We start from the raw sequence: 27,237 nt of genomic DNA, 5'->3' as shown, positions 1-27,237 counted from the left end.
TTATGTACGGTGAATCATACCTGTTTGAACGATTTTCATCATTTAAATCATTATTAATGTGGAGTGTTGTATTTACTTAAAATCTTTATGTACAATGAAAGATTAATATTTTCTTATTACCAATTTTGTGGCACAATTTTATAACATTTAGCTTGGATAAGAAAAAGGTAAGCTCTTTCTGTTATCCTCGCCAGACAAAAAGATAAAAACATATATCTTCCCAGATCATCATTCCACAAAGTAATATACAATGTGTACACTGCCCTCCACAATTTGTGTTACATGTGCATTTTTACAAATATACATAAAGTACAATTAATATAAAAATAATATTAAAAAAATAAATATGTCAACTTTGTTTATACAGGCATCCGTGCCAATTATTTAAAGATTTGTAGAAAAAAACTGTCAGCTAATTTTGACATATGTAACAGAACTTTTGGAGGGCAATATATATCATAAATATGCTTAAAGCATTGTCAATCGATTCCATTTGAAGGGGAATGTTTTTACGAAGATTCCAACTCCGCCTGTTGTTGTTCAATGTCATTGTTAATAATAAATGGATTTGTAATTTATTATTCTTCTTAGTGGCGTCAGGCGTCTACAGTCATATAGCCATATCGAGATGTGTTTGTACAGTTGTTTTTTTCGTACGGCTTTTCATACTTTTTTTTATGAGCTTTTAGACTTGCAAATAAAACAGAAGAATAAAAAGATCCAAATAGTCTGGGGCCTTAGGGAAATCCGTGTGCATTTTCTGAGGAAAGTTAGCGACTATGTGTAATCTATTATACATCTGTCAGTATTGCAGAAAATGTATGCCTTGTCTCCAAACCCTGCGACTGTGGATTTTTATGACGTCATCAACATTTAACAGCTGAATCTGATACAAAATTCTGCATTACCTCCTAAAAAAATGATAAATATGATATTTAATAACAACATTATTATGTATTGAACAACTTATGTCACAGGAACCCTAAATATTAAATTTAATGCCGCTGAAAAGAACATTAAGGGACAAATTAGCATCAAAAATTCATTTCCGCACTTCAGAATTGATTTTTTTTGCAAAAATGCTCTCAAATGAATAAAATTATATTTTTCCCATTACATTTTGTTTTTAACACATCAATCTTGTGTATGTGAAGAAATTGGGTCAAACTTTGTGACCAAATTCTACTTTTAATTTTTGAAAATCAAAAAATATTTTCCCTACCCCAAAAAATGTAACGTAAACCTTTTTTGTTATACTCTAAGCTTCTTCAAAACCACTGAAGCAAATTCTATGTATTTTCACACAGACCTTTTACAGCCTAAAGCTCATCAAAGACCCCCCAGGGGGCGAAGCGGAGCAGAGGAGGGGGGGTCATCTTAATTTAAACGGTCTTAAGAACCTTTGCTCCTTTGCAAAAAATTGTGAATCATGGCTATCGGCACATATTTTTCTCTTGGGAGGGGGTAATTTTTACTTCTGAATATAGTTTATGTAGGTAATTTCCATAAGAAATTAGACATACATGTCAGAACTGAGGGCATAATTAAAAGGGTCAAAATGAGTTTAATTTCAAAATTAAAAATTCCTTTTTCTGAACTCAAAGACATCATGGAATCAAGTACTTTTCATAGAGTAAATGGTCAAATTAATTTAAACATATTTCCTTAGAGCAGTCTCCGAAGTTTTTTTTTATATGATAATGATAATATTGCATACAAAGGTTTGATGCCCATTGTTTTGTGTGGTTTTTTTCCGACCCCTAAAACGTATGAAAATGATTTATTGTGAAAACAAAATAAGGGCCGGCAAGCGTTGGCGTGCGAATATTTGCAATTATTTTATGTACCTGTACTAAGGGAATAAGATATTTGCCTGATATACAAGCGGAAACCTAGGGAACTGTTGCTCGAAGCAGGAGGTCAAGCGCAACAGTTTCATAGACGTCCCTATTACCGAGGTCCATGCTTTGACTGTTTTCAAAAGTACCTAGTAATATGAAACGAATGGTTTATTATATGACTCAATACATAAAAGAAAAAAATATGCACTGCAATCGATGGGATTAAACGATGTACCATATTGGAAAGTACTGTACACATTTTGACACATAAAAGAATACTAGGCAGCAGAGCTACTGTTATATTTGATTTCAGACTGTGAAGTTTGGGCCGGATGCTCTCAAGCTGATTCAGAAAAGTTAGATCATAGCTGGCTAACCATATTCAAGAAATAATTCAATTTACTTGTAACGTGCATTTTCATTGGCTTAAAAATTTACTTAATCAGCCCATAAAGGAAAAGATGGTGTCTTCATTTGTAACGTTGATTTTGATTGGCTGAGACAGCGGCGTAATGATTTCTTGGACAAAAAAGTCCCAAAATGAGAATTCTGAATAGGTTATCATTAGTAAACTGAATTATATGGATTAACTTCGCGGTTTAATTCATAGTACACTCAGATTTTTTTGTTATATCTCCATAACATAGACATAATATTTTCAAGTTAATCCTTAAATGAATCTTTATATTTTGAAACAGAATTGGAACCTCTTTCTACGGTGACTGATTTCGGCCTTATAGCATTGTCGCATTGGCGACCCCGCGAAGCGAAGTCCGACAATGCACAGAGCGACAGTGCGCCATACGACAAAATGACCCCGCCATGCGACAAAATTATCCCGTCAATGCGACAGCATTTTCTGTCGCACTGGCATATTGTCGCTCTTTGCTTTGCGCATTGTTGCACTGTCACAGGGTGCATTGTCGCTCTTCGCTTGGCGCGTTAACGTTGTTGCTCTTCGCTTGGCGGGGTCTCCAATGCAACAGTGCGACATGGCCGAACTCAGCCACCATACCTTTCAGACAAAAGAGGTAAAAATTCAATATCTGTACAAGATAAACCTTAATATGACTCAAAGATATATATCAAACTTATTACCTCCTTCAGTTGGCTATATAATAATCCTTACATTTTAAGAAACAATGAAAATTAAACTTCATTACCACATTAACGAAATCCTTCTTCCCTACTACTTAAAGAATTACTTTAATCATTGGGAAAGAAATCTTAATACTTTCCATACTAAATTAAGACGTCAGTGTAGTTTTCTCAAAGATGACCATTTCTGTGTACATTTGGCACCAGACTCTACTTGAATAAACTGTGGCTACATTTGTGAAAATGGTAACCATTTCTTTTTTGAATGTCAGAGTTATGCTACAGTGAACTGCGTTCAAGCGTCCGGATTAGACTCCTCCCTTAAATGTTGTAACATTCTGTAACGACAGCCAATGAAAACTCTGGAAAGTTGCCTCGATTGGTTTAGACTCCATGTGGTGTAGCGCAAAACAATGTTGACTTCAAAGGGATCTACCGATTTGACTCGATCACATCTTTGTACCAAAAGATTTGTTAGCATACATCTCTAGATAAAAAGGTTTCAAACATGTTTTTAAGTCAATCGTACCATATATGATCATCAAAGACAACAACACTATATCTTGACAGCTTCGTAAAACGTTCCCTGGAAACATACACGGTTGTAGCTGTATAATACATTGTAACATGTATAAGACCAAAATATATCTGTTTAGGGTTACATTTGGCAAAAAAAAAAAAAAAATACGGCCGGTAGGTAGGGATTCTTTTTATATAAATATTTTCTGTCAAGTTCAGATGCAATAGCGAGCTGTTTACTAAACACATGTGGCTCCTATTTATTAATAAAATGATTAAACATTAGTGTCTTTCACTCTTGACTCTTTATTTAACAATATGAATAATTGGAGATTTGACTAAGTAGAAGAAGTATTGCATGTAACAGCTCATGATTGGCATAGAGTTAAACTATTAATAGGAGTATCCTTTTAGGTACAAAAAATAGGGTCGGTCGGGTAACCTAAACAGACTTTTTTGGCCTAATGAAGATGTTTCATCCGGAAGAAGACATCTCACCACTAATTATGCATTGCTAGCTGTATGAATGTGTAATTTGTGATGTTTAAAAAAGTGTGCTTGTAAATATGTATTCAAACCTATGGATAAGTTGTGCTAAAAACACATCTTATTGTAGTTCAAGAAAGCTAATTTGACGTTTGGAATGCATTCTATATATATTACATGTATATATGTAATGTATAAAGTACATTTTGTAACCGACTCTCTGGCTCCTGTGATTTCAATAAGATACATGTAGTATTGTAAAGTTAAGATACCAAATACCAAATTTTACTCACTTTAACCTAGCTGTGACTATGGCTATAATGCTACATGTAATCATGATTACATACATGCATGTTAATTATGCTTCTATTTTAAAATTTTTGATACCAAATTGTTGCGGTATTAATGATTGAAATTGTGTAAGTTTTTGAATGTGTAAACAACTATAACAGGTGAACTCTGCCCTCATTAGACTATCGCTGTTACTAAACTCCCCCCCGCCCACAGTTTGACTGACGCTATTCCGAGCCGAAAATGAACTGGTTGAAACTATTCACGTGATTTGGTTTGAACGATCCCGAAAGTTTCCGGACGCTTGAACGCATTTCAGCTGTACTGGAACAAATATGCTCCAATTTTTTAAATGACCTCAATATAAAAGTGAATTTAAATTTTTTTACTTTATGGAAATGAAAACTTGTTTTGGAATACATGTAAATTGTCATGTATTAACTTGTGCAGTCATTTATAAAGTCCAGCAGAAGATTTTTAACACAATATAATTGTTTATCTTGCACGTTATATGTTAAATTCATATATGTCATTACCTGCAAATATTTCATGCTGATAGAACTACATGTAGTTTGCAGGTTCTTAATTTGGCTTACTGGAGTGCATTTTCTACCTATAGTATAAACAATGATGAACATGTGTGATGTCTATTGTTTACACAACCGTTTATTTTGCCCAACGACATATAAGCATATCGTACGTAGCTTACAGAGTACGATAAATTGTAGGAACGTTTTACAAGCTAATGAAACATGGCCTTGCCTAATATGTACACATTAGATCTAAGGCAACGTTTCGGTAGTGCATATGTAGGAAACAGGAATAGGGGTAGGGTGTGTGCGTGTAGGAATATACCAGTGTGTGAATCGTGAACAAAGGAAATATAACATGATGTTGTAAAACATAACTTAATATCTTCTCTATATGAAGACAGCAGTTGGACATATTGGTCTGAGGATGGCTATTCTTTAAGATAACATTATCGCTAACTTTTTCTAGTATTTTATTTTTGCTTACAATAATGACATCCGCAATAAACAGTTGGTAAAAAGCTTCGTGTATATCTTTATATTAATCAAAATTTAATATGGGGATGTGGATGTGGCGCAGTGGTAGAAGGCGCAGGTATATATGTTTGGCTAGGCGATTGGGTGCCGTAGATCGTGAGTTCGAGGCCCGGATATGGCACCAGTCAATAAATTGCCATGCTTTGTTAAATTGTGTTTCTTTAAATTTCATATTAATCTATAAATAGAAAACTATTAAAAGAACACTACAGTTAAAAAGATGAAGCGAAAACAATTCTTATTATTTAGTTGACTCACCTTTCTGAAAATACCTTTGCTTGAGATTGTTTGTCCCCGATGAATCAAAATAAAAAATCCCGCTGGAAAATGTGCTACACACTTTGGTTTCAAAATCGTACATAAAAGACTTGCATTCTGGAGTCTCACATCGTTTGGCACAAGTTGGTAGTTCAATAACGCCAGTAGTGTAGTTCAGCAGATCAGATTCATTTGCTTTCCCATTCAACGCGGCATAATAACTACTAGCATTTACACTGTACTTTAAACAACACAAATAAACACATACAATATAGTGTATCCGCATCCTAGTTGGTTACCGTTCTACTTAGAACATGTAATACGAACATACATTGTACCACTTCGGAGATACTGGAGACATTTGGTAAAGGAATCGTTACGTTACATATATCTCGTCATAATGGTAGACTTGATCATTAAAACATGACGCTTATTCATTGGATATATCAAATGCGTCTGCATTATTATTGACTCATTGATTCAAAGCATACATGTTTTTGGTGTAGGCTCTTCAGTGGATCGGATGTACTCCAATGTAGCGTTACAATTTAACACTGCATAGTTAGTTCCCGAGTGCATTTTATACCATTTCTATGCATGTTTCAAAATGGAAAAATCGTGTGATAACTCCAAAGCAATTGAAATGGTTTTCGTTTCTATTTACATACCCAGTGTGTTTAAATTGTCGTGAAAATAGACCAATTCCATTTGATTACTTTTTAATCAAATGCTTTGATAACAATGACAAAGTCCAAGTCCCCTGAAATTGAGCTGCAATATTGTAGCTCAAAAGACTTTTAGACAGAAAATGGTGTCGTCTTTGGCCGAAAGGTACAGTATAGTAGGCCGGGTACGTATATTCGTTCTACCTGAAATTTAGCCAGCCAAAAATATCTTCAGATATCAATTGTTGACTTATAAATTAAAATATTGTGTCGATGAATCACTGGATATGTCGACTTTGTAGCACTTGTTTTTACATCTCCCTCTTTTACCCTTTTACATCCAATATAAAAATAATGAATACATTTAAGATTAAACATATCAAAGGCCCGCTACCTTTCCGAAACGACTTTTATTTTTTTAAATGAGAATGTAAAACGAGATCGATAATTTTGTAGAGTCGCAAAAGTTATTAACTTTCCGTTAATACTACACGTATCATCACCTTTTGTACAATTTGATTAAAATAAATAAAATGTTAATTTTCATAACGCGGGTCGTCTTATGTTTCCCACCGTCGTCCTAAATACCGCGCGGTAGTTGACTATCACTACGCAAAACAGGGGAATGACTCTCCGTTGTTATCATATACATGTATTACGCAGGAAATCTTGTATACGTTTTGTGTTGTAACCTCATCCTATGCCATCTGTATATATTTTTTGATGTAATTATCATTTTAAGAAACCTATATGTTTTGCTCCGGAAAGGTATCCTTCTCTATCTGCTTAAGTGACGTCATACTGGTGTAATTATGCCGAAAGGTATCTTCTCTATCTGCTTAAGTGACGTCATACTGGTGTAATTATGTTTGTTTGTTTTATTAATTAACATCCTATTAACAGCTATGGTCCTGTAAGGACGGCCTCCCATGTATGCGGTGTGTTGCCTGTATGTTTTGCGAAGTGCGTGTTGTGGGAGACTGCGGTATATTCATGTTGTGTCTTCTTGTATAGTGGAACTAGTGTCCAGTTTATAGTGCTATATCACTGAAGCATGCCGCCAAAGACACCAAGCAACACACCCCACCCGGTCACATTATACGAAAAATATCCTCAGAGATATGAGCATCTCTAAAGTAAAACGCCTGATCGGAAATCACAATACCAACCTGGCAGAAAGCTGGATGTCGGTTAGGATGAAATTCGACGGAGGGAAAATGTACAACAGATACAAGCGGGTGGAGCTCTCAGGAAGACCTGTGGTCCGGCATGGTCTCCAGTTGTGTTTGGTAGGTGCAACTCTCAGTGATCAGGACAGACTTTTAACTTGCACTACAGGAAGACGGCGAAACATCACCTTCGAAGTCTTTCCATCAAATCCGAGCAAGGGGTGAAAGGTGGGGCACGTAAGAGAAAGATGAAGTCCACTTCTGTTGGGTCCAGTAAGCGCGCCCGGAAATCGTATGGTGCTGTAGTGGAACAGCCCCAGGATGACGTTACACCTACAGAATTGGAGCAGAAATGCAGTGAGTACCTAAAAACGTAGATATTAGTGGACGATACCAGAAGTAAACGTATCGAGACCCTGACAAAGGAGCAAAGTTTGAGTCAAACATTGAGAGAGGAACGACATAATCTTGAGCGGAGAAACCCAAACATTCCAACAACATAAATAGTGGAGAGATTCCTTTACAAGCCTTACAAAGGAAGTGATAATTCAGCGTATGGACTAGCCCAAGGGCCATCAACTGTGAAGGCGTACACTCGATGCATGGCAGACAGGGGACCACCGTAAATGCTGAGCCGATGGGGCTATTACATTATTTAGTGCAGATTCCATGTGGTTAGTTGCCAGTACCGACAGTATGGTGTTAGACTTTTGAAGGTGAAAAACACTCTTACAAAGAACACAATGACGTTTCAAGAGGCAGCCTAGAAAATATCCATGGATTTTTTTCTAGGGTTTCGTGGAATGGATTACGTCTTAAAACGATTCATCCCTTCTACTATCAATGCCAAGAAGTTAAATATCTTCGAGATGCCATGGATCGACTTTGTGGCGAGAACAACAAATCCCAACCAGATCCACGTTGAACGCATTTATCGGGATCATGACTCATGGACGAACGACACGGTACCAAAATTGACAGCTTAAGCTGCTTTCTATCATAGAGTGTTATTACCAGAGTTAGCGGTATCAGGAAAAGGTCTACGGCCTGAAACTCGAGAAACCATTGACAAGATTAATTGTAATTTTTTGTACTTTTATAACTTTTATTTTAATACCCATGAAAACTTGTATGACCTGGACTCTTATGTGGTAAGTAAAAGAAGTGACCAGTCAAAAATAGCTCTACATATCATTCCGAGAAAATCTGAGGCCAGTAATGATATGATGCGAAATGACCAACTCCATCGCACTAACCGTATCTAGCACTACTAATTAATAGGACGTTAATTAATCAAACAAACAAACAAACAACATGAATATACCGCAGTCTCCCAAAACACGCACCTCGCCCTACATACACGCAACACACCGCATACATGGGAGGCCGTCTCTACATGACCCTGTCTGTTAATAGGACGTTAATTAATCAAACAAACAAACAAACAAACAATCTAGCACTACTAAGATCGATCGGTTATTCCCGGCTTAATTCGTAGAACTCTAAATTTACCTACTTTTGGTTTCGGAATAGAAAAATGTAACACAGAGAAAATAACTACATGTAAGATCTCAGTCAAAAGGACAAATTGTAAATAACAGGTCAAAGAAATCACTATGGATTCTCCCTGGACTTGGTTTTACCTCCAAAGTCGGGAACCGTATTGAATTTCATAAATACCTATAGTATATATTTGCATTTTTGTAGTAAAACATAGTAAAACAAGTCACGTGCTGATACCTCATTCATACCACTGGCCGACATATAGGATTGTATTATGGGTAACTAGTGATCACGTGATTGTGTTCACTGCCAAATATAGTGATAGTTTGCTTGCCCTTTTTCGAAAAAAAAACCCGATTTATTTGAAAATATTTAGACTCCAAAATGTTATTAATGTTGCATGCATGTCATTTTGACTTGCACATATGTAATGTGTTACTACATATGTATAAATAATGGTCTGAAATTAATCTTAAAACTGCCCTGATTTAACTTTATAAAGGATTTTAGCATGTTTTTTTTCTCTGTATTTCAATCAATATATATAAAATATCAAAGAAACACAATTTAACAAAACATGACAATTCATTGACTCGTGCCCTATTCGGGTCCCGAACTCACGATCTACGGCACCCAATCGCCTAGCCGAACATATCTGCGCCTTCTACCACTGCGCCACATCCACATCGTGAGTTCGAGGCCCGGATAGGGCACGAGTCAATAAATTGTCATGCTTTGTTAAATTATGTTTCTTTGATATATATATTACGCCAAAATGTTGAAGATTCTGTGCCAAATATGCCAAAAAAAAAAAAATAATAATAACTAAATAAATAAATATGGATGACAGTCCCATTACAGGCGATTTATTTAGAAAATTATCAAAATTAAACCACCTAGCAACTGATTTTACTCAAGCAACCGAAAATGAGCCTTCATTTCGACCACAGAAAACAGACTTTTTTAAATGTAAATTTCTTGAAAACGCAATCATACTTGGTATTGAACATCATATCAATTGGCCCTGCAGGTAGGGCTTTAGAATTGTACCTGCTGCCCCTATTGCACGATCGTAAAAGGCGACTAAATTTAGGATGTTATCTTTTCTCTTCTTCCTAACTGACTTTATCTTTAAATCATCTTAATTTGTACTTACGTGTTTGCTGCACTACCTGACTACGTTGCCGCCAGTATGAAGCGTGTAACTTAAATTATAAAACCCGAGGAGTTCCGAGAAGTCCGTGTCTATTTATAACTCAACTCGGCTAAACTATCTAGATGACATATATGGGCGAAAAGAGAATTCAGGTCGAGATCCGTGATATTTTTTAATTTGTCTGTAGTGATAAGCTAACACGACTTGCCGAGATAGATAACTCGACAAGTCGTCTTAAAAGTCGACTTGTTAGCACAAACTAGCTACGCTGCCCCTATTGCACGATCGTACAAGGCGACTATATTTAGGATATTATCTTTTCTCTTCTTCCTAACTGACTTTATCTTTCCTATTGCCTCCCTTGGCACCGCCTCACTTTTGGCCTTGCGTTGAGCGTTCGCCCCTGCGAGGAAGGCTCTGGGTTCTGTCACCTGGCCGAGACACACCAAAGTCTATAAAAAAGGTAGTTTCTGCTCCTGCTTAGCGCTCAGCATATGGGGAGTGGGACGACTGGTTCGCCCGTTGTCATTATAATGTGACCGGGTGGGGTGTATTGCTTGGTGCCTTCGGCGGCATGCTTCAGTGATATTGCACTATAAAAAGGGCAATAGTCCCACTAGACAAGAAGACATAACATGAATACACCGCAGTCTCCCAAAACACGCACCTCGAATGCGCACAACATACACGCAACACACCGCATACATGGGAGGCCGTCCTTACATGACCATTAGTAGCTGTTAATAGGACGTTAATTAATCAAACAAACAAACAAACATCATATCAATGTTATATCTATACTAAAATCTCTTACTGGCAGTACGCAAACTAAAAATCAGTAGTCAGGAATCCTCAATTATGGTGGCTGATTACGGCCATCTCGTGTTGTTGTGTTGTCGCCTTGTCTTGTTGTCGCCTTGTCGAGTTGTCGCGGTCTCAAACTGCGACAACCCGAGATTTAACAGTTAAAATGTCGACTAGTCGCGTTTTCGAACCGGGACAAGTCGACAACACGACAAGACGACAAGTCGACAACACGACAAGTCGACATTTCAAACACGCTAATTAGCGCGTACAGAATCTCGTGTTGTCGCGGTAAAATGTCGACTTGTCGTGTTGTCGAGTTGTCGGCTTGTCGTGTTGCCGCCTTGTCGTGTTGTCGAGTTGTCGTGTTATCGAGTTGTCGACTTCCTGTTACACATGCGCAAACAATGGATAACACTCGCCATATTGGATTGCTAAAGAAAATAATTGTGTGCATGTGTTTGTAGCTAGATGAAGATATTTGATAGCAATTTCTTTACCGAGAGTTGTCAAAGTATTTTTTCTCTGAACTATGAATTTCAATAATTTGTTTATTATATGATAATCGTGTAATAATGGTCTGGTCACGCCGTCTGATTAGTACGCAGTAATCGTCATCTGTTAATTTTAAGGTCACTTGAACCGCTAAGGCCTAATATATATAGTTCGAAGGCCCGTTAATCCGAAAATTAGAAAATATTGTAATTTTATGGTGGCATATTTCTGCCATCGATTTGCCGACTTACGACTTAATAATGTCGACATCGTTAAGGCATTAAGTCGACATCATATCGGAAGATGTCGACATAAACAGAAGAATATGTCGACTTACCACATGTACATGCCCACATAATGATTCCAAGATATTTATGTAGACAGTCGGTAACTCGGCGATTAACGTGTTTATGCTCGGGTGTGACACCGACTTGTCAGTTATTGATGTCGACATCTAAACTAAAAATCAAAGGCCACCCTTTCATAGAGCACTGTGTATATGCAGCAAAAGCCATACAGCAAAGATCGACGTTGATTTTGTTAATTCAAGTTTTTATTTATTTGATTTCAAAATAAAAAAAGTGTGATCCTGCACATCCCGGCCATGAAACTGTAGCCTGCGTGTACGTAGCTGTTAGCCCGAGCTAAGGAAGTATACAACGAATTATTATTAATATATATAAAACGTGGGTTGAAAATTCGTTTCAAAGCTGTGTGTGTGTTTTGTTGATTGGCATTCGTACCAAGTCCATGTAGTACATACCGTACTATACTATATTAAAAGAATGAATGAAAAAAATAAATAAAAATTTTATGTTGTATTTTCTTGTGAATCCCGAAAAATACCAGTTATGTAATTTAAAAGCCATAAAGGTCACAGTACAGGTACACAATACACATTGGGAAACCAGCTTTACTTGTTAGCTTGGCCTGTCCATATATATATACATAAATATTTACATCCCTCGATACACTTATATAAAGGCACAACGAATTTTTGTTACGGTCTTATATTAATGGTCAGATTAAACCTTTGGGCTAAAAATCCTCCAGGGACGCGGTTTTAAACTCCCAACTCTCGATACATCTGCATCTCTTTTTCGTAGTAAAAACATGCGTTCTTTGTAGTCAAACGTAGTAAATAAAAAAGTCACGTGCTTATACCTCATTCATGCCATTGGCCGGAATATACAATTGCATTATGGGTAACTAGTGATCACGTGATTTTGTGTTTACTTCCAAATATGGTGATAGTTTGCTTGCCATTTCTTCGGAGAAATTGATTTATTTGAAAATATTTAGACTCCAAAATGTTATTAATATTGCATGCATATCCTTTTGACTTGCACATATGCACTGTTTTACTATAAATAATGAACTGAAATGAGTTGTAAAACTGCCATTTTCACGTTTTGTAAATAAATGATATAATACGAATTGACCAATTTAATAGGTCTAACCGTCTAATCTAAAATCAGCGAAGATCGGCTACTCCCGGCTAAATTCGTAGGATTTTAAATTTATATTTATATATTTTATTACCTGCTTTAGGGTCCAGAACATATACATATAACACAGAGAAAATAAGGCCAAATTATGTATAAATACCAGGTCAGAGAAATCACTCTATTTGGAAGTAAACACACACTCATGTGATCACTAGTTACCCACTAAACAATTCCATATTTATTTCGGCCAATGGCATGAATGAGGTATAATCACGTGACTTGTTTTACTACGTTTTACTACAAAGAACGAGTGTTTTGTACCATTATGGGGAAAATCCTCCGCGGATCGTGGTTTCATTTCCACCATTTGAAATTGTTAGCAATACTATCATATCATAGTTTATTTTCCATATTATTTCCAAACAAATACTTATAAGCTTCCGCATAGCCCACTTAGCTTTTTGGGAATCTAATACATGTACATGTACATACATGTATGTACACATATACTAAGAAACACGGGCTTATGTGCTTACATGGCAACTTCCCGCCTGGTAAATTGGGACCTACAATTTATGTAGGACCTAACTCAGTATGCTTCGATAGGTTCCGTACGAAAATGTATCATTTTGTTTGTCAGATTTACTCTTCATAGATTGAAAGGTCTCAAGGCCCTCTACCAATATTGTGAATTTCATGGCCCTGGGGTCTCGGAATTTTCCCCAGGGGACAGGGTCTTTACCATAGTTTATATATTAGGGAAACACATTTATGAGCATTATTTGCTCAATTTTCAGAGGAAACAGATGTAATGGAATCAAATACTCTTCATATATTAAAAGGTTAAATGGATATCATCACTGGCTGATTTCATGGGCCTGATAGGCCAATATATGGTGCTTATATACAGTGTATGTATTTGTTTTATTCTGTATCCGAACTCGGGTGACCAATCAGAAAAAAAAACATGGCTGACAGGTGGCTATGTGTTTTGTTATTCCTGCTATATAGACTTCATTTTTAGTTTTCCCATGTTATAAAACATTTCCAAGAGGAAAGAAAAAGGTAAAGAATTACAGAAATAGAGAAAAGATCCATCTTTTATTGGCATTATTTACATCAGTCAGTAGTGGGTACCAAGTTCATTAAACTTTTTAAATGTGCAACTGCAGGGGCGTAGGAAGAAAAGGGTCCTCCTGCACATTTTACGTACTTCATTTTAGAAAATTTTGCCGCTTTTCCTAAAAGTTCAAGCACGTAATGTTCAAACCTTTAATAATAAAAATTCAATACACATGAACTAGACTAAAAATGTCCATCAAGGGATTCTACTATTTCAAAAATGTTTCTTAAAATATTAAATTGTTTATATGTCTAAGCAAGACAATTAAATCAATTCATTATTTTTTGTAGTTAAACAACAATGTGCTGATGGTGTGAAGTCGTATGTTCAGATCGAGCAGGGTTGCATAATGATATGACGACATTCACAATTATAATTTCTAAATGCAGGTAAATGTAAATCGAAAAATTACCACGTTAAGAACGGATTAAAATCCTCAAAATACACCGTAAAACTCATCTTGGCCATTCCAAATCGTAATATTTTTCGCGGGGGAGACCCCTGGACCCCAGAACACCAAAGTCTCGCGCATTCGGCGCTCGCAAAATCATCAAAATCGTATTTTTTTTCCGGGGGAGATCCCCGGAGCCCCAAAACACCAAAGTCTCGCGCATTCAGCGCTCGCAAAATCATCAAAATCGTAATATTTTTTTCCGGCTGAGACCCCCGGACCCCCCAAACACCAAAATCTCGATCATTCGGCGTTCGCAAAATCATCAAAATACATCGTAAAAATTATCTCAGCCATTCTAATTCGTAATATTTTTCCGGGAGAGACCCCCGGACCTCCAAACACCAAAATATCGACCCTTCGACGCTCGCACGCCAGTTTGCATATTCATTAATTTCCTGTTTTCGTCGCCACTGATATGGATGTGTACAAGGATTATATGTAATGATTTATGAGAAAAAGTATATAAAGTATATATGGTTGTGTGTTGAATTAATCTCCTCCTGTGTGACCTATTGCAATCGTCTTTTGGCCGGTATCATCCAGTGTCTGTTGTAAACAATTTACAATCTTCTTAATAACCAAGAACCTCATACATGGACATGTTATTGGGCCAAGGGATGAAGGGATACAAAATTTGTTCAAAACAATGATCTTGACCTAGGTGCCAAGTCACAGGGCTGAGACATATTTATTTGTTTGTTTTTTAAGCAAAACATTATTTATAACTGTGCATATCGGAATTCAGGTGACTGTTAGACATATATATCCTTATTGCCTTCTGTTCATTCTCAACTCTCATCCATTTGTAAACAATTCAAATTTTAACAAACTTCTTCTCCACAACACGGGTTTTTTTCATTTTACAGCAAGTACAAAAACAACAACAATCAAATTACAATCATGAATATTTTGTATTGCTATTAATTTTTTGGCAAATTTTCAGCAAAACAAACATGTTTCAAATTAAATTAATACACATATTTGATTAATATATTTGATCTGCATTCATTATTGATTTTTTTTTTAAATGAAAAAAAAAACTTTATATCATAGCAAAGGTACATGGTTTGTCATTTTAATCAAGGGAGATAAATCCGTTTTGAAGGATTTTCCACAAAGTGGAAAAGTTAAGATTAATTCACTTTCCATGCATTATTCAACCAAAATTTAGACTGGTACATTTCCTGGTCAACATCAATTATAATTTCAACACAAATTTATTAGATAATGTTTCAAGTAATTGTCGAGTATATACATGTACATGAACTTTGACATCTGCCATGGCACAACATGTAATCTTCAATTTATCAATGTTTCACAATCAAAGTCTACTCTAAGCCTTCTGTTTCAAATGGTGGAAATGAAATCACGATCCGCGGGGGATTTTCCCAATAATGGTACAAAACACGCGTTCTTTGTAGTCAAACATAGTAAAACAAGTCACGTGATTATACCTCATTCATGCCATTGGCCGAAATATTAGTGGGTAACTAGTGATCACATGAGTGTGTGTTAACTTCCAAATAGAGTGATTTCTCTGACCTGGTATTTATACATAATTAGGCCTTTTGAAGAAGATCTTATTTTCTCTGTGTTATATGTATATGTTCTGAACACTAATGCAGGTAATAATATATATAAATATAAATTTAGAATTCTACGAATTTAGCCGGGAGTAGCCGATCTTCGCTGATCCTAGATTAGACGGTTAGACCTATTGAATTGATCAATTCGCATTATATCATTTATTTACAAAACGTGGAAATGACAGTTTTATAACTCATTTCAGTTCAATATTTATAGTAAAATAATACATATGTGAGTCAAAATGATATGCATGCAATATTAATATTATTTTGGAGTCTACATATTTTCAAATAAATCAATTTCTCCGAAGAAATGGCAAGCAAACTATCACCATATTTGGAAGTAAACACACAATCACGTGATCACTAGTTACCCATAATACAATTGTATATTCCGGCCAATGGCATGAATGAGGTATAAGCACGTGACTTTTTTTACTACGTTTTTACTACAAAAAAATAGATGCAGATATATCCCGAGTTTGTAGTTAAAACCGCGTCCCGCGGGAGGATTTTTAGCCCAAAGGTTGAATCTGGCCATTAAGACCGTAACAAAAAATCGTTGTACCTTTATTTAAAGATGCTCCACCGCCGACAGAGCATAAATGATATTCATTATTTGAGCAATAATTGGTGTTTAATCGTGTAGATATATGTCTAATTAACGCAAAAAATAATATAAAATAAATTATTTTACCTTTGGTGCATGCCCAATCAGTACATCATTCCATATAGCATATAGTGCCAGGGAATTTTTTCGGGATGCAATTAATTATTTTTGATATTTTAAACTTGAAATAAAATTAGAAGCTCAAACTTTTCAACGATGGTAATGGTGTAAAGTAAGTAACTTTTGTAACTGAAGAAAAAGACTAAATCGTCTGCTGCTGTTTTTGATAGTGAATAAATATAATTTGTCAGCGGTGGAGCATCTTTAAGTGTATCGAGGGATGTAAATATTTATGTATATATATGGACAGGGCAAGCTAACAAGTAAAGCTGGTTTCCAAATGGGTATTGTGTATCTGTACTGTGACCTTTTTTGGCTTTTAAATTACGTAACTGGTATTTTTCGTGATTCGCAAAAAAATGAAATCTTGAAAAAATCATTGTAATATAGTATAGTACGGTATGTACCACATGGACTTGGTACGAATGCTAATCCACAAATCACACACACAGCTTTTAAACGAATTTTCAACCCACGGTTATATAAATTAATAAATGATTATGGCCAAGAGGATGGAAATTCGTTGTATAAAGCAGAGTTCTTTTGCACTCTAACTTCCTCAGCTCGGACTAACAGCTACAATGTGTACGTACACGCAGGCTACTATCTAATCGTAGAAAGCGGACGGTACGGAGAGCGACATAGAAGTTCTAATTTTAATTAGATTGACGCAGGCTACAGCTGCATGGCCGGGATGTGCAGGATCACAATTTTTAATTTTGAAATAAAAAAAATAATAACTGAATTAACAAAATCAACGTCGAACTCTGCTGTATGGTGCCTTGCTGCATATACACAGTGCCCTATGAAAGGGTGGCCTTTGAATTCCACTTTGAAGACCATATGTCGATATCTTTTAGTTTAGATGTCGACATCAATAACTGACAAGTCGGTGTCACACCCTGTTTATGTCGACATCTTCCGATATGATGTCGACTTAATGCCTTAATTATGTCGACATCATTAAGTCGTAAGTCGGCAACTCGATGGCAGAAATGGAGGGCTGAAGTTGGTTGCGAGTTCCTAGTTCCTAGTTCCGTTTAATAAACGGAACTAGGAACCAGACCCGAGTTCCGTTTAACTTAAACGGAACTAGGAACCAGACCAGAGTTCCGTTTAAGCTTATACGGAACTAGTAACCAGACCCGAGTTCCGTTTAACATATATACTGGCCAACGAGCGGAGTTCCGTTTATTAGGATTCCTATCTCTAACTGCATGTTCAATTACCTATTATATACAGGAATCGAACTTAGAGCTTCCATGAATAATACAGCATAGAATTAATCTCCTTAACACAAGTTTCCTTAAACGGATCTCACACCTAGACTCCAGTTCCGTTTAACTTAAACGGAACTAGGAACCAGACCCGAGTTCCGTTTAAGCTTATACGGAACTAGGAACCAGGCCCGAGTTCCGTTTAACAAACATACTGGCCAACGAGCGGAGTTCCGTTTATTAGGATTCCTATCTCTAACTGCATGTTCAATTACTTATTATATACAGGAATCGAACTTAGAGCTTCCATGAATAATACAGCATAGAATTAATCTCCTTAACACAAGTTTCCTTAAACGGATCTGACACCTAGACTCCAGTTCCGTTTAACTTAAAAGGAACTAGGAACCAGACCCGAGTTCCGTTTAAGCTTATACGGAACTAGGAACTAGCCCCGAGTTCCGTTTAACAAAAATACTGACCAACGAGCGGAGTTCCGTTTATAAGGATTCCTATCTCTAACTGCATGTTCAGTTACCTATTATATACAGGAATCGAACTTAGAGCTTCCATGAATACTACAGCACAAGATTAATCTCCTAATCACAAGTTTCCTTAAACGGATCTGACACCGAGACTCCAGTTCAGTTTAACTTAAACGGAACTAGGAACCAGACCCGAGTTCCGTTTAAGCTTATACGGAACTAGGAACCAGGCCCGAGTTCCGTTTAACAAACATACTGGCCAACGAGCGGAGTTCCGTTTATTAGGATTCCTATCTCTAACTGCATGTTCAATTACTTTATACAGGAATCGAACTTAGAGCTTCCATGAATAATACAGCATAGAATTAATCTCCTTAACACAAGTTTCCTTAAACGGATCTCACACCTAGACTCCAGTTCCGTTTAACTTAAACGGAACTAGGAACCAGACCCGAGTTCCGTTTAAGCTTATACGGAACTAGGAACTAGCCCCGAGTTCCGTTTAACAAACATACTGGCCAACGAGCGGAGTTCCGTTTATAAGGATTCCTTTCTCTAACCGCATGTTCAATTACCTATTATATACAGGAATCGAACTTAGAGCTTCCATGAATACTACAGCACAGGATTAATCTCCTAATCACAAGTTTCCTTAAACGTATCTGACACCGAGACTCCAGTTCAGTTTAACTTAAACGGAACTAGGAACCAGACCCGAGTTCCGTTTAAGCTTATACGGAACTAGGAATCAGACCCGAGTTCCGTTTATTAGGATTCCTATCTCTAAGTGCATGTTCAATTACTTATTATATACAGGAATCGAACTTAGAGCTTCCATGAATAATACAGCACAGAATTAATCTCCTTAACACAAGTTTCCTTAAACGGATCTGACACCTAGACTCCAGTTCCGTTTAACTTAAACGGAACTAGGAACCAGACCCGAGTTCCGTTTAACATACATACTGGCCAACGAGCGGAGTTCCGTTTATAAGGATTCCTATCTCTAACTGCATGTTCAATTACCTATTATATCAGGAATCGAACTTAGAGCTTCCATGAATAATACAGCACAGAATTAATCTCCTTAACACAAGTTTCCTTAAACGGATCTGACACCTAGACTCCAGTTCCGTTTAACTTAAACGGAACTAGGAACCAGACCCGAGTTCCGTTTAAGCTTATACGGAACTAGGAACCAGACCCGAGTTCCGTTTATTTTAAACGGAACATGGAACCAGACCCGAGTTCCGTTTAAGCTTATACGGAACTAGGAACCAGACCCGAGTTCCGTTTAAGCTTTAACTGAACTAGGAACCAGACCTGAGTTCCGTATAACCCCACGTTTGTATAGACATTTGTAAAGCTCATCTGACCTGAAGGGCCTGATATCGAATATAATAATATATATGATATCTTATATAATTCGATCAAATTCTGGATGGACCTTGCTCCTTTAATAAATTTTAAATTGGCTTGCCATAGCATTTACTCATTTTAGCTCAACTGGTCCAAAGGACCGAGTGAAGTTATGCGATAACGCGACGTGTGATGTTTATGAATGAGACCGGAATTCTTTTGAAATTAAATGGAAATTCCTAGCAACAGATCTAGACCGTTTAAGCCCAGTACATACGATTTTTACAGATATCTTTATCTATTCCCCATGGTAAAAGGATTTTATTTTTAATTCTAAATCTAACAATGTTTCATCGAAATATTTAGATTTCCAGATTATTTTTCTCCATTTATTTTTATTTTTATGTGAAGGAGTATTTCAAATTAATATTTTTCTGATATTTTAATATCTTGTTAAATTGATGTGCATTTTATCGAACTGCAAGCATAAACCAAAACTGCCTTCGAAATATACATGTAAATTGTACCTATTGATCTTGGTTAAGAATATCCTTCCGTGAGTCAACAAAATAGATCACGAAGAATCACCTGTTTTATGAAGTAATTGTCACAAAAACTCTTACAATTGGAAATAGCAAAACAGACTCAACGATTTGCTTAATTTTAAATCTCCATCATATAATGATGCTTTCAATATCATATGATTATGAGTGCTAATCAATAGTGGTAGAGAGTCAGTCCCAGCATTTTTACAATTTTGAATTCCCTTAAGGATGCTACCATCGCAATATGAGTACTATCCCATACTTAATTTCAGAGAAAAAGTCGTTTATATGGAAATAAACAAATTGACCCCTTTTGGCCCCGCCCCTCAGGCCCAAGGGGATAAGCCACACCCTTTTTATAATTTTGTATCCTCGCCCCATACAGATACTACCTTTGCAATATGAGTTGTTTTATATCGTGCTTAGTTTTAGAGAAGAAGTCTTTTATAAGGAAATTAGAGGTTTTTTCAATGTTAAGCCACTTTCATGATATAATACTTACTATAACTTTAGAATTCAAATTCACTACATACACCAATTTTTATAGCCCTGAAAACATTATATTTGAGAATCCCGTCTCCCTACCGTACCTTATTTCGTACTCGACGAGAGTATATATAATGATGTCCCTTCCTAAACACTTCTATGTAGCCACGAGGCCAAATGACTGAGGAGGAAGGGAGGGAGGACAGAAGAGTGGAACCCCATAAAGTCATTGTTAGTTTTACATCATGTAAACTGGTTTTACATTGAAAAACCTCAATTTCTTTACAGTAATACGCTACTATAACTTTAGTATGCGAATTTGTCTTTCTTACCGTAATGGCGAGTCCGAAGCCAGGCAGCCCAGTCAAATGGTAAATGTAGGGGACAGGCCCCAGGCAGAGAATATAAAACAGGGTTGAATGAACAAAGGTAAAAACGGATATACCTCCCCGTGGAAAGAGGTGCACCATTGTGAAACCTGCTCGCATAAGGTTAAAAGACCATAAATGCATTTAATGTCTACTGAGGAGGAACAGTCACAGACAGAAAACAGTCCATCAGAGTGGAAGGACCGGAGGTGAAAGTAGACTGACCACGCCAAACGGCAAAAGACATTGATGTCCTGGTACAAGGACCTATTGCGGAGAGCCAAAGAAGTCGCAAGGGCTCTAACGTCATGAGCCCTCACCTTGCATTCCGCATGAGATTGATCATTAGACGGCTCATAAGCAATCTTGATCACCTGACATATCAATGTGGAGATGGACTGGAAGGAGATATCCTGCTGACCCTGTTTTAAGGTCCCGATAGGAACAAAGCATCTGATAATTCTCCCCAGACTCAATAGAGACTGACAGGAAAGGAATTCTAATGGAATGGGGCGAAAAACCTGGTTCCCAATTCTTTGCCCAAATTTCAGGATCAGTGAAAAGGGTAACGGCAGAGCTAGCTCTTGCCCATGAAATATTCGAAGAGCGAAAAGACAATGCATAAGTATCACTTCTCATGTGGCCTGAGGCAACAGCAAGCAGAAAGACAGTCTTAAAAGTTAAAAGTTAAAAACTTTATGTAGTCCGATCCTAAAGGCCCATTAGAAGCCGAAGCCCCCATTTATGACTCTAAAACGAGTTCTAGGTTCCACTGTGGAGCTAACTACTGTACGTTAGGCCTGTCCAGATTGAACCCCCGAATAAAGACAGACAAAGAAATGAAGATCCTACTTCTGGTTTACCACGGAAAGAAAGTACACTGGCAATAGCTGTGTGATAGCCTGCAATAGTACATGATTGTGCTCCCTAAACAAGATAGAGAAGGAAACTCGCAATCAGCTGGGCAGAGGCCATGACCGGATCAATCTTCCTGACGCCAATCAAAGAAGATCTTCCAGCGTGACTGGAAGGCGGCAGAGGAGAAAGACCAAATTGATCGGGCGATGCGAGCTGACATATCCGAAGAAAAGCCTGTCTGAGCGAGGACTCCTGAAATCACGTCCAAGCGTGAAGGTAACGTCTGGGGCCGATGCTAACGAAAGACATTTGTTTTTGGTGAGAGAACCAGAGGACGAGCCACCAGAAACGACAAGAGCTCCGAAAACCAGGGTTGACGCGGCAACAGTGGCGCTATCGGAAAGAAGGAGCAATAATGCTCCGGAAACTTCTGTAGAACCCTGCGTCCATGGCCCAAGCCATTTGGTTTGCCACGGAGAGACAAAGGTTGACAACTGATTATTGAGAAAAGAGGCAAAAAGGTCGAGGGATATAGATGCCGTTCTGTCATAACCAGCTGGCGCCGCCTGGAGATTATCCGCCAGAACATTTGCGCTTCCTGGAAGATGCTTGACTAAAATTGTTAACTGCATTTCCTTATAGATAGGAATAATACGGAAATACTGATAGCGAGGGCACAAAGGACGTGAGCTGGTGTCCCTTTCTCTCCAGATAAGCGACCACTGTAGAGTTGTCCGTAGCCATTCAAACTGTATTGGAATGCAGAATCTTCTAAAATGTCTGCAGAGAAAACAGAAGAGCCATCATCTTCTGCATGTTCCCCAGACCACTCCATCGACTGGCAATGGATGTCGAGGTAAGCCCCTAACACTTCCATGAACGCATCCGTGAACATGTTAACGGTGGGAGCTGGCATGGACGACAACGAAACCCCCTGAAATACATTTGTAATTGCCTTTCAGAGTACACCACCGAGCAAACCCCATGAGTTGAGATAACACAGAATATTTAGATACCAACGAGGGGCCAGCCGATGAAGGTCAGAGGAATATCTCTGGCCTTCTCGAATTTCTTCAAAGTTGGAATGACAATACCATGAACCGCGTGGAAACGGTTTCCCAAGAAGACAATGTTTTAAGAAGGGGAACCTCATACTCTTTAAGGAACTAAACCAACTCTAAGCAAAAGTTTCATGACCAGACGGGTGTTCCGATCCAAAGATTCCCGAACTAGATGGATCATTAGGAATTCGTCGACATAGTTGTGAACATGTCTTCCCTAGAGTGCAGAAATCACACTACAACCAGCAGCAGTTGATGGGACACCAAGCTCCAAACCTCTTGCGGATCAGAATTATTCTGAAATAGAAGCCGAGTGTGTAGTCCATAATAGGCACCTCCTCGACCGCGCCCTTTAAAAGCATGGTCCTTAGTACCTCCCGGATGGAATCTGCCATCTCCGGATCCCCCGAAGGAGGGAAAAAATACATACTTTGACACAAAGTGCGGATGCCGCAAGTATGGAATGCCAAACCGCTCCTTCACTACAGAAAAGGCTCAAGGGTCCTGGGTGATATCCTTCCATTGACTCTAGAAAGAAGGTGGACTGACGATCTCCTACAGGAAGATGAAAACGAGGAATATCGAGACCTTCACAGATGGAGAATTGTTGCCTTACTCAAACCCTAATTTACGAGAGGAGGACTTGAATCTGAGACTGGCTGAATTCTCAAGAACAGACCTTTCGTATGGAACGATCAAGGACGGAGAGACGAATCAGGAACTTTTCGTCTTGTCCCAATGATTTGTACTCTTCCTACCCTTCCCAATGTTACCATTGAAATAAGGCTTTGACTTCGGTCGCATATAACAGTGGGAGCAGAATTTCTAGCTTTCTTTTTTGGTGGTGCTGACCTCTGTGAGGTAATGGCCTTCAACGTCTGAATTCTCTTCAAAAAAGGCAGAAGGGACCACGTCTGACATTGACGAGTAATGACACCTTCAAAGAAGCCAATCCTCTCAATGTCCTGTTCAGGGCAGAAGTTTTCAAGTTTATATATGACATTCTGGATGGAGAGACGCAACAGCCTCTCCATCGTGTGGTGCTCCTTGGAGCCGAACACTACCTGGTTCATTGACCAAGTTTCCAGAGTTCAACACTCAAGCTTAGCAGGCAAAGAGGACGGCAGTCTATCGTGTATTGCATAACCAGAGGCTTGAACCTTTGACCAAAACTGAGGTGCAACAGGGCTAACTTAAGCGTGCGAGATGAGGAAAAATTCTTCTTCATAACTCGAGTTAAGATATGAATGCCATTGACCACTTTTCCTTGTTAGATAAACACCCGTCATATTGTCCAATGAAAATGTCCAGTTAAACATCTTATTACACGTGGGAATCATAATAAACGAACTCATTGGTCAGTAAAAGCACGTGAACTGAATATGGAATTTGATTGCGTTGGGTTAAAAGGAACTCGGGTCTAATTCCTAGATTCGTATGATCTTAAACGGAACTCGGGCATGGTTTTTCGACTCCGTTTCTACGCTATATTGAGTTTTTTCTGTGATTATATGTTCCTAAAGGTTCCGAAGACGATTACTGTTAAATACTAGAACACTGACACGTCAAAATAGGCAAAGCTCAAGATGCTTTGCGATTAGGGAAAGTAATATCTTGACAATGAAATGTACAATTGAAGCTCTGATTTCGAAATGATTGATGACAGTATATATTACAAGATATCTTAGAGGATTCTTGGCGCGTACCAAAGAATGATGTATGTCTGACGAAAGAGGAATATTTTTTCTGCTTTTTAAACAATAAATATTAAAATCCAAGATGGCTGCCTCTTGGCCATCTTGTTGATTTTGTTTGATTGAGTTGTATGGCCCATTTGGGGCTATCTTGTTGATAGATCGGTTCAAAAATGCCTTATACGCAACTAGGAACCTAGGGGAAACCAACCTCTGAAATTTCAGACAGATCCCTTTGGTGCTTAATAGAGATAAATATCTTCAACTACCAAAATCAAAGGTGTTTCTCTGTCGGCCATCATATTGACCGATTGGCCCAAAAATGTAAATATGCAGAACAAGTGCACTAAGGTAACCTACATCTGCAATTTAAGACTTCTTGGTAACAAAAAAAAGAACTAAAAAAGGACAGGCGGACGGACGGACGGACGGACGTACAGAGGTAGAAATTCTAATAAATGGAACCCGGTTGGTTGACCAGTATTTGTGTTAAACGGAACTCGGGTCTGGTTCCTAGTTCCGATTTAGTTAACGGAACTGGGGTCTAGGTGTCAAACCCGCTAAAGAAATTCTGTTATATAGATTAATTAAGTGTTGTATTATTCATGGAAGCTTTACGTTCGATTTCAGAATTATAATGGTAATTAAACATCTTATTACAGGTAGAAATTTTAATAAGCGGAATCCGGCTGGTTGACCAGTATTTGTGTTAAACGGAGCTAGGGTCTGGTTCCTAGTTCCGTTTAAGCAAAACGTAACTGGGGTCTAGGTGTCAGATCCGTTTAATAAAATCTGTGTTATAGATTAAATCTCTGTTGTATCATTCCTGAAAGCTCAGAGCTAGATTCCTTTATATCATTTGAATTTAATATCTTATACGATGCAGAAATCCTAATAAACGGAAATCGACTCATTGACCAGTATATTTGTGTTAAACGGAACTCAGGTCTGGTTTCTAGTTCCGTTTAGGGCCTGGTTCCATGTTCCGTTTAAGTTAAACGGAACTCGGGTCTGGTTCCTGTTCCGTATAAGCTTAAACGGAACTCGGGTCTGGTTCCTAGTTCCGTTTAAGTTAAACGGAACTGGAGTCTAGGTGTCAGATCCGTTTAAGGAAACCTGTGTTAAGGAGATTAATTCTGTGCTGTATTATTCATGGAAGCTCTAAGTTCGATTCCTGTATATAATAAGTAATTGAACATGCAGTTAGAGATTGGAATCCTAATAAACGGAACTCCGCTCGTTGGCCAGTATGTTTGTTAAACGGAACTCGGGTCTGGTTCCTAGTTCCGTATAAGCTTAAACGGAACTCGGGTCTGGTTCCTAGTTCCGTTTAAGTTAAACTGAACTGGAGTCTAGGTGTCAGATCCGTTTAAGGAAACTTGTGTTTAGGAGATTAATTCTATGCTGTATTATTCATGGAAGCTATAAGTTCGATTCCTGTATATAATAGGTAATTGAACATGCAGTTAGAGATAGGAATCCTAATAAACGGAACTCCGCTCGTTGGCCAGTATGTATGTTAAACGGAACTCGGGTCTGGTTCCTAGTTCCGTATAAGCTTAAACGGAACTCGGGTCTGGTTCCTAGTTCCGTTTAAGTTAAACGGAACTCGGGTCTGGTTCCTAGTTCCGTTTATTAAACGGAACTAGGAACTAGGAACTCGCAACCAACTTCAGCCCTCCGGCAGAAATAGTGCCACCACACTATGGTACACAGCCTTGTCTACAATGCTACTTCTAGCTATAGTTATTAACTTTACAACAGGTGACCAATATACCGGTACGCTTCCTGCTTCCATATACAAGCACTGACTTCAGTTTTCTATATTCAAAGATAGTGGCTATTTCAATGGTGGCTGATTACGGCCATCTCGTGTTGTTGTGTTGTCGCCTTGTCGTGTTGTCGCCTTGTCTAGTTGTCGCGGTCTCAAACTGCGACAACCCGAGATTTAACAGTTAAAATGTCGACTTGTCGCGTTTTCGAACCGCGACAAGTCGACAACACGACAAGACGACAAGTCGACAACACGACAAGTCGACATTTCAAACACGCTAATTAGCGCGTACAGAATATCGTGTTGTCGCGGTAAAATGTCGACTTGTCGTGTTGTCGAGTTGTCGTGTTGTCGAGTTGTCGACTTGTCGCCTTCCTGTTACTCATGCGCAAATCATTTGAAATAGCCACTATCTTTGAATATAGAAAACTGAAGTCAGTGCTTGTACCATAGACCATATTGGTGGCATATTTCTGCCATCGAGTTGCCGACTTACGACTTAATGATGTCGACATAATTAAGGCATTAAGTCGACATCATATCGGAAGATGTCGACATAAACAGAAGAATATGTCGACTTACCACATGAACCTCCCCACATAATGATTCCAAGATAATTATGTAGAAAGTCGGTAACTCTGCGATTAATCGTGTTTATGCTCGGGTGTGACACCGACTTGTCAGTTATTGATGTCGA

General features: G+C 37.9%; 1 protein-coding gene across 1 annotated transcript in view; it reads right to left on the bottom strand.

Moving 5' to 3' along the window:
- Positions 1–24,145, bottom strand: part of LOC138316430 (uncharacterized) — a 37,935-nt gene extending 13,790 nt beyond the window's left edge. Inside the window, exons 1-4 of the mRNA XM_069258124.1 lie at positions 23,846–24,145; positions 22,667–22,945; positions 14,868–14,923; positions 5,561–5,850 (exon numbers count right to left, since the gene is read on the bottom strand). Coding sequence (XP_069114225.1) covers positions 5,561–5,850; positions 14,868–14,923; positions 22,667–22,945; positions 23,846–24,145 — 925 coding nt within the window. The remainder of the gene's footprint in view (positions 1–5,560; positions 5,851–14,867; positions 14,924–22,666; positions 22,946–23,845) is intronic.
- Positions 24,146–27,237: the final 3,092 nt, after the last annotated feature.

Source organism: Argopecten irradians, chromosome 2 (assembly GCF_041381155.1).
Source record: "Argopecten irradians isolate NY chromosome 2, Ai_NY, whole genome shotgun sequence".
In the NCBI taxonomy this organism is placed as follows: Eukaryota; Metazoa; Mollusca; class Bivalvia; order Pectinida; family Pectinidae; genus Argopecten; species Argopecten irradians.
This window is presented reverse-complemented; position numbering and strand designations above follow the sequence as displayed.